Source organism: Ciona intestinalis, chromosome 3 (assembly GCF_000224145.3).
Source record: "Ciona intestinalis chromosome 3, KH, whole genome shotgun sequence".
In the NCBI taxonomy this organism is placed as follows: Eukaryota; Metazoa; Chordata; class Ascidiacea; order Phlebobranchia; family Cionidae; genus Ciona; species Ciona intestinalis.
In genome coordinates this window covers 3,439,976-3,449,089 of record NC_020168.2, presented here as the reverse complement: position 1 = coordinate 3,449,089, position 9,114 = coordinate 3,439,976, and the positions used below count along the sequence as shown (strand labels likewise).

Sequence of the window (9,114 nt, the reverse complement as noted above, 5' to 3'; positions counted from 1 at the left end):
TTACGAAATCTAAAAACATTTTTTGCTATTTCGTGTACATATATTACTTTTAACCAAAGTTAAATTAAATTCAACGGCTTTGATATCTAGATCAAGTATAACTAAGACCAGTACTGGATTTTGGCCAAAACACACAGATTAAATTTGTTACCAAGCTTAAAAAATAGTTTTTGCTATCTTTGCTAGCTATTACTTTTAACCAAGATTGAAGTAAATTTAATTGCTTTGGTATCTGAATTGTTTATACTTCTAAAATCCATGGTTTAATAAGTTCAGCTTTTAGTACAACAATATGACATTCGGTAATTTGATTTAATTTTTTTTTGTTAACTGTAGTTTTATATTTCCAGGAATGGAAAAGGATTCCACGCATTGTGTCTCACATCCACACACCACTGTTACAAGCTGCACAACAAATTATTGAGTTACAAGAAGCCGCTCAGGTACAATCATCTTATTTATAGTTCGAAGCTTGTTGCTGTTACCATTGTGGCGGTATTATCGACATACATGGTAACTCAAAAGCGGACATATGGTGTATGAAACAGAACACCCATTCGATAACGACTGTCGCTGCCCTGCCACACAAGGATAAAAAGGTTACGTTCATTTATTTTTATCCAAAGTTACATACGTAGTAACTTGTAAGCGGCACGAGGTGTATGTAACATTGTAACAGAACACCCGTGTTATAAAGACTGTTTATGCTCTGCCACACAAGGGTAAATAAGTTACTTTCATACTTCCCAGGTCCATCAAAGTTTGCAACCAAACAACATTGGCCGAAGTAACTCCCTCCATGATATGAAGGCAATAGTTAAGACTTGGAGGAACAGACTTCCAATGACCTCTGATGACCTTTCGCACTGGAGTGATATCTTCACATGGAGACACCATCACTACCAGGTAATATATATACTGGTCCAAAAAAGCATTACATTTAAAAAATTGGATAATTTTAGACAGTATCACACTTTATTAAAGTTTTAAATGCAGTCAGTTTTTATTTTAAACCCAAATTCACTTTTTTAATCATATTTTGTGGTTTTGCATTGAATTTTTTCCAAAAATGGAACATTTAATGTGTTTATGTCCTTAGGCAATAGTCCAAGCATATGATACCGCATCTGCCAGCCAGCAAGATCCAAACTCCACCCATGCAATGTTGGGCGTGCATGCTTCTGCATCTGCTATCATTCATTATGGGAAGGTGGCAAGAAAACATGGTCAGATAAATTCTGCCCTTGATTCTCTATCTCGTATTCATTCTATACCATCTGTTCCTATCGTGGATTGCTTCCAAAAGATACGTCAGCAAGTGAAATGTTATTTGCAAATGGCTGCAGTGATGGGAAAGAATGAATGTATGCAGGTAATTCACATGTTTATCAGTTTAACCACAAAAGTAGTTCAATTTAGCAGACTTTGTACCAAAACAGTAAAACCTGTTTTTTGATATAGCAAACTAAACGCTAATTTTATAATTAAAGAAAAATACTCGTATTTTTGTAATTTAAACCATTTTTTTAAATGAACATGAAGGTGGCTATAGATGAATCATTAAAATAATTAAAATTTGGTGTCATATTGCAAAAATTTACTTTATTTGTGCCAGAAAGCTCTTTTTATATAAAATATTGAGAAGCAGGATAGTTTTTTTTGTTTGGAACTTTTTTTGTCAAAAAAAGATCTTTTTATATAAAATAATAATAATCAGGGTAGTTTGTTTTTTATATATTCTAATTTATTTCAAGACGTTCATGGCAATATCTGTACAAAAATGTTTTTAATCCCAATTTCCTTTCATGTATTTAATAACCTTCCTTTTAATTCTAATTTTCCTTTGTACTTAATAACCTTTTTCCACTCTATCTTACCTTTCCTAGGGTTTGGAGGTAATTGAATCAACCAACTTGAAATATTTCACTCATGAAATGACTGCAGAGTTTTACGCCTTAAAAGGAATGTTCCTGGCTCAGATTGGGAAGTCTGATGAAGCCAACAAAGCTTTTTCTGCAGCTGTTCAAATGCATGACGTCCTAGTTAAAGCATGGGCATTATGGGGGGATTATCTGGAGTCTGTGTTTTTGAAGGTAAGGTGTAATACTTGTGGTATAGGCAGCATATGTAAAGAAAATTAATGAAAGTTGTTTAAATTAGTAATGAGTGTTTAAATTAAGTCAAAGTCAAAAATAAGACATTAATGCACAAAATTTAATACTGACATTAAAGGACAATCTTTCCAACCCAGTTGTCCCTTATGAGTCCTGATAAAAATGACTAATACAAAAAGTATCATCCACAAAGTTCCATATGTAGTAACTCGTAAGTGGGCACTATGTGTATAAAAATGAAACATCTGTGTTATAACGACTGTCCTTGCGCCACCATGTGAAGATAAATAAGTTGACTATGTGCTAAAGTGGACACGAGGTGTATGAAAAGAACATCTGTGTTATAACAACTGTTGTTGCCCAACCATGAAGGGATAAATAACGTATATTCATATATTGGCAATCATTTTACACACATGTATTCACAGCAAAATGGAAGCCCACCAAGTTCGGTAGAGCAAGCTGGCGTGTCAGCCATTACATGCTATCTACACGCTTGTCGCCATCAAAACGAACACAAATCAAGGAAATATTTGGCCAAAGTTATTTGGTTGCTAAGTTATGACGACGAACAATGTACTTTGGCTGATGCAGTCGATAAGGTCTTTATCTTCTGTTAAAGCTTTGATTTACCTGTTAAGGTTTAAATATATAGTAGGGTGGGGGAAGACAGGACACCTTTAGCACATAATATCTAAATATTCTGATCATGTTTTAAACAATTTAACAACGGGCAAGGAAAGTCGCGACAATACGGTTTCATAATTTTTTGAATGTTTTTCGCTTACTACCAAATAGGACGAGAAAATAGAATGAAAAGGTGACCCATCTTCCCACTCCCCACTATATCATAATATCATGTCATTGTAAAGTGTAAACAGCTTTTCAGATTTTGGCCTGTGTTGCTTAATAGTTTTATAGACATCCCAATGCAAGGTGTTACGATATATTAAAATTAAAAATAGTTTAATTAAAAATCAACACAAAACCTTTATTTATTTTACAATAAAAACTATAATCTGCACTTAAAAATTCAATCCAATATAAAAATATTTTCAGTATACTATAAAAATAGTATACTACCCATATCTTAATGTAATATATACTTGGTGCATGAACCTATATTTCTTAATATGTGCATTAACGGATTTATTCCCACTTTATGCAGTACTCAGTTGGTGTGCCTTCTATCCAATGGTTAGCATGGGTGCCTCAGATACTCACTTGCTTAGTGTGTGGACATGGGGCCAAGATACTTAACTTACTGAGTCATGTAAGTATTTTATCTGTGGGGTGATGTGTAAAATCAAACTTAGTTTTTTGTTCAAAATAATTGACATAGTTTTTTGTTCAAAATAATTGACATAGTTTTTTGTTCAAAATAATTGACATAGTTTTTTGTTCAAAATAATTGACATAGATTTTTGTTCAAAATAATTGACATAGTTTTTTGTTCAAAATAATTGACATAGTTTTTTGTTCAAAATAATTGACATAGTTTTTTGTTCAAAATAATTGACATGCAAAAGACATAATTCGTATAAAATAACATCTAATTTTGCCAGCATTGTTTTCTGACGTAGTGACAAGTTGGTAAGTGCGCCTGTCTTTAACCTATAGGTTTTGGGTTCAAGGTTTGTCACTGCTACCGTTGTGATGGCGAATGTTTTTTAAGCAAGACACTTAACAGCAGTTGCTCTAACCCAGTGGTCAGTAATTGTTTGTCTAAATTGTCAGCAATACAGAATAAAACACACCCACAAAATTGAATGTGTGGTAACTCGTACACTGGCACGAGGTGTATGAAACAGAACAGCTGTGTTAAACAACAGCATTTTCGCGCCACACGAGGATGAAGCAAGTTACATTAAAATATTTCTTTCACACTTAAAGGGGCATCCCAACACATAAATATTCTGTTTTAAAGTTGTTTTGTTTTTTAAAACTTTGGTGCTACCTATAGATCACATTTGAGCATATGTATCCATACACAAATTTTTATTTTTTGTTGGTATGTTCCTTTAAGTTTCCACAAATACCTAACCATTGGTTTATTCCTAGGTTGCAAGGGTGTATCCTCAAGCTGTATACTTCCCTATAAGGACACTTTATCTCACATTGAAGATTGAACAAAGGGAAAGATACAAAAGTGCAGAAGCATTGGGTGGGGGGGATAAAAAAGTCAAATTATCTACGGACTCTCAGGTAATTATAATTGATTTTTTTCTTTTGCTTCTTTATTCGCATTATGGGCATTTTTTGCATCTTTTTTGGCGTGTTCCTTTACAGCAGTGTTCATTGCACTTTTCTTGGGGTGTTTCTGTTATTTTAGTTTCCGACCTTACTGAAGATGGTTTCAGTTTTTAAACTATATTACCTATATTGAAATATAACCTAATTTATTTAACTTTTTTATATTTACACTCAATATTATTAGGTTTCTGAAGGCTCTGACAGCCAAACTGATCAGCCAGACCTAAATGGTAAGAACGCTTCATATTTTAATAATTCAGTAAATATTTACAAATTTTGTGCACTCGTTTCATTATAACTTTACCCAGTGGCGTGACACAGTGGTTGGAACGTTTGTCGTATAACCAGAAAATACCAGGTTCAAGGCTTGGTACTGCCACTATTGTGGCGTAGGTCCTTAGGCAAGTTACTTAACAAAAATTCTCCAACCCAGTTGCCACTTGTTTACATATAAGCTATTACATGTATTACCAAGCAATTCGCTGCTACCATTGTGGGCGTATGTTTCCTTGGGCAAGACACTTAACGACAATTGCTTCAACCCAGTGGTTACTAATTGTCCAAATTATCAGCCACACATAAAAAAATGAAAAAAATGCCAAAAAATAATCACCCACACAATAACAAAACATGGTAACTTGTAAGCTGGGTCGAGGTGTATGAAACAAAACACCTGTTCGGGCCGCGCAAGGATAAAGTAAGTTACATTCACCAAGCAGTTCTGTTTTCACCACTTAAAAAAAAAATTTCCAGACCCCAAATCCCAGTCCCTTGGTAGCAGTAGTGGCAGCCAAGCGTCAGGCGACAGCGGCCCAATACGTGCTACACCCTCTATGTGGAGATGTAGTAGGATCATGCACATGCAACGTGATTTGCATCCAACCCTCCTATCTTCACTAGAAGGAATAGTTGATCAGATGGTTTGGTTTAGAGAGAATTGGCATGAAGAGGTGAGAATAACATTTTTTTTAATAAGAGTCTGACAGTGCCATTTTTTCGAAATATAGTAGGGTGGGGAAAGATGGGACAGCTTTTTTTTTCATTTTCCCCTTCTATTTGGTAGTAAGCATTTAATGAATTATTAAACTGTATCCAGACAACTCGTTTTTTTTTTAGAAAACATAGTTGTTTTTTTTTAAAACACGTTCAGGGTATTTGGATATTATGTGTGCTAAAGGTGTCCCATCTTTCTCAACCCCACTATATATATTTTTTATTAAACAATTGGTTGGAATTAATTTTTGACTGTTACATTTTCATGGCACCAGATCCTGACTGTATTTTTTTACCCAAGGGTCATCAAACTCTATGAGCACCAGATCAAGGTCTACTTAGATTTGTTTTATTGTCATTTCTACATAAGTTCATACATAGCTGATTTTATATTTCTTATTGACACCAGCACTCGTAAATAAAAAGTAACATACATGGTAACTCGTAAGCTGGCACGAGGTGTTAAACCCGTGTGATAACGACTGTCGTTTTCCGGCCACGCGAGGATAAAGTAAGTTACATTCATTTATAACAACTTGTAAAAATAGGCATTTAGGCAAAATGTCCTATCTATTAAAATCTATACATTAAATAAAAGCTATGTATATCTTCACCATTTATTGGTAAATTTATTCAGTCCATTTTCTAATCTGCTTATGTATTTCAGGTCCTTCGACAATTGTGCCAGGGGTTGGCAAAATGTTACACAGTTGCTTTTGAGAATCGAGCTGCGGTTTCGCAAGCTCACATCACCCCGCACACACTTAACTTTGTGAAGAAACTTGTATCTACGTTTGGGGTGGGAATTGAAAATGTGGCCAACGTGACGCAAACGTTTTCAAGCGCTGCGTCAGAGTCCCTGGCTCGGCGTGTGCAGGTATGTGGTTTAAAACAACTACAAGTATCAAACGAATGAGTGAATGTATCTTGACGATGCTGTAGCACAGTTGGTTAGCCCGCCTGCCTCTAACTTAGAGGTAATTGGTTCAAAGCTCTTCGTGGCTACCATTGTGGGCGTGTGTTCTTTGGCAAGACACTTAGCAGCAATTGCTCCAACCCAGTGGTCAGTAATGGTTTGTCCAAATTATCAGCGAAAGCAAAAAAATAATTACCCACAAAGTAACATGCTCACTTAATGAGTTACCAAATATCAAATTTGTAAGTAATTAGTTTATGTTTTTTTTTTAATGTATGGCTGACAATTTAAACAACCTATAAAGGACTACCGGTTTAGAAAAATTGCTGTAAAGTGTTTTGTCAACATTGACTTGCACTTCCCTTTGTAGAAGTACAATTGTTGTTACATTTTCCATTTTTTTAAACATTAAAAAATGTTTATTTCAAGACAACAAAATCTTAGGCCACAACACTTTCTTCAAAAGTACAATTTTTGTTGTCTAAAATCTTCTTTTTTCCAACATTTTTAAACATCCAAAAATGTTACATTCCAACTTAAACTCTAGGCCACTGCACAAGATCCAGTGTTCCAGAAAATGAAGAATCAATTCACGACTGACTTCGATTTTGACATCCCTGGTTCAATGAAGCTGCATAACGTTATACAGAAACTTAAAAAATGGATTCGAATTCTTGAAGCTAAAACTAAGGTAGGGGTTTCTTTATATAAAAGAATTAAAAATTAAATACAAATGTTTTCTGTTCTAAAATATATTTTTAAATCAAATTGTTAAAATGCTTATACACATAAAACACAAATGGAAATCACAAGTATTTTTTTCTGCTTTACCTACAAAACTTCACAAAAAATGTATGTATATAATATAAACATAGTATATTTTTTCTGAAACTTTTAACTACTAAGAAAGACAACTTAGTTGTAAATACACTAAATTCACAAAAAGTTGCTAAAAAAATATTAATTTTTTATTTTAATTTCTTTTAAGTCAAAATTTACTAACTCAAAGGTAGTCCAGTTGTAAAAATGATTTATTTTATTTCATAGATGATGCCTAAGTCGTTCCTCATTGAAGAGAAATGTCGATTTTTGAGCAACTTTTCAGCTAGCACCGCTGAAGTAGAAATCCCTGGCGAGTTCTTGATGCCGAAACACACACATTATTATGTGAAGATCGCGCGTTTCATGCCACGCGTGCATGTCGTGCAGAAACACAACACTGCCGCTCGACGGTTGTATATAAGAGGCCATAATGGGAAGGTGTATCCTTATTTGGTGAGTGTGGCAACTTAGTTAAACTACATGTCAAAAATGGATGCACCTCCCATCCTATTTTTAACATGGTCCAGTGCGATTGTATGCAATATTTATATAATTTTCACTGGAACTTAAAGAAATTAAAATAAAAGAAAAAAAGAAGCGTCATGCTAAATCGACAAAAAAATAATTTTCTTTAGTAGTTTGGAAACTAGAATTGTTTAAGTTGAATGCCAGTTTTTTTCTGATAAAAAATCCCCTCTATGTTCGCATAGCGATTTTTTTTTTACTACAACAGTTGAATTTTCAGGTTTGACAAACTTTGTTTAAGAAACTGTTTTGTTTTTTCTGAAACTTCAGTGGTACCTAGATAACGTTTTAGCATTTCTATTAATACCCAAATTATGATTTATCTAATTCATCAGCTGTACAACAAAAAATAATAATCAACTACAAAATTACATATGCGCTACTCAAATGCAGGCACGCTATGTTTAAAACAGAACACCCGTGTTATAACTACTGCTGTTTCCCCACCACACCACAATAAACAAGTTACAATAATTTATTTGGATTTTTCGGGTTACAATAATTTATTTGGGATTTTTTCTGTGCCCTTTACCCAAATTATTTTTAAATATTTAAACAGCAAGAATAAAAATCCCAACCTCCAGGTAATGAACGATGGATGCCTGATCGAATCACGAAGGGAAGAAAGAGTCCTCCAGCTGCTCCGACTCCTTAATCCTGGATTGGAGAAAAGGAAGGAGACGGCGAAGAGACAACTCCTCTTCACAGTGCCTCGTGTGGTAGCTGTGTCTCCCCAGATGAGGTTGGTTGAAGATAATCCGTCATCGCTGTCGCTGCTGGACATTTATAAACTCAGGTAATTTTACAATTTAAAAAAAAAACAACAAAACCTCCTAAAACTAATCTTACAATTTTTACAATTTAAAAAAAAATGATAATAAATCCGATAGTCTTACAATTTGTAAAACAAAACTGAGGTAATATTACAATTTTTACAATTTAAAAAACTTATTGTGACAAAGTGATTAGCGAGCTTGCTTGTAGTCCATTCTAGCCTCGATGCTGCTACCATTGTGTATGTGTACTTGGGCAAGGCACTTAACGGCAATTGCTCCAACCCTTTGGTCACTAATGGATTGTCTAAATAGCCAGTCATACATTACATTCATTCATTTCTATTGGTGTTTTCCGTGGTACAATATGCTGTATTATAACAATATAACATGTTGTTTTAGTCATATCAAGCTTAAACATATTGGCATGTTGTATTATTTTATGCCATGGTAAATAACAAGTTCAAAGCATGTTGTATTACACTAATATCATAGTGGAATTTTGTTTGCAATAAAAACTGCACAAAATCATAGTTTATTAGACCCAGTGTTTCATTTCAAATGAAAAGCTAAATTGAAATAGGGCAAAAATTATTTTCGAAAACAGAAATCAGTTTACTTTATTATTTCCTCATTGTGACATCACAATCGTCCATTTGTTGTTGTGTCAACGTATGTCGAGCAAACATTGCATGAGTCATCATGACATGGCAAGTTT

At 34.0% G+C, this 9,114-nt stretch overlaps 1 protein-coding gene across 2 annotated transcripts in view; it reads left to right on the top strand.

The window, feature by feature from the left end:
- LOC100183703 (transformation/transcription domain-associated protein) overlaps positions 1 to 9,114 on the top strand; it is a 78,114-nt gene that overhangs the window by 64,918 nt on the left and 4,082 nt on the right. Inside the window, exons 60-72 of one of the 2 annotated variants that reach the window (XM_018811234.2) lie at positions 351 to 443; positions 751 to 906; positions 1,100 to 1,372; positions 1,887 to 2,093; positions 2,543 to 2,716; positions 3,283 to 3,387; positions 4,176 to 4,319; positions 4,552 to 4,597; positions 5,121 to 5,317; positions 6,028 to 6,237; positions 6,824 to 6,967; positions 7,324 to 7,551; positions 8,208 to 8,419. In XM_018811234.2, coding sequence (XP_018666779.1) covers positions 351 to 443; positions 751 to 906; positions 1,100 to 1,372; positions 1,887 to 2,093; positions 2,543 to 2,716; positions 3,283 to 3,387; positions 4,176 to 4,319; positions 4,552 to 4,597; positions 5,121 to 5,317; positions 6,028 to 6,237; positions 6,824 to 6,967; positions 7,324 to 7,551; positions 8,208 to 8,419 — 2,189 coding nt within the window. The remainder of the gene's footprint in view (positions 1 to 350; positions 444 to 750; positions 907 to 1,099; positions 1,373 to 1,886; positions 2,094 to 2,542; positions 2,717 to 3,282; positions 3,388 to 4,175; positions 4,320 to 4,551; positions 4,598 to 5,120; positions 5,318 to 6,027; positions 6,238 to 6,823; positions 6,968 to 7,323; positions 7,552 to 8,207; positions 8,420 to 9,114) is intronic. The other variant, XM_018811233.2, reaches the window with a different exon arrangement.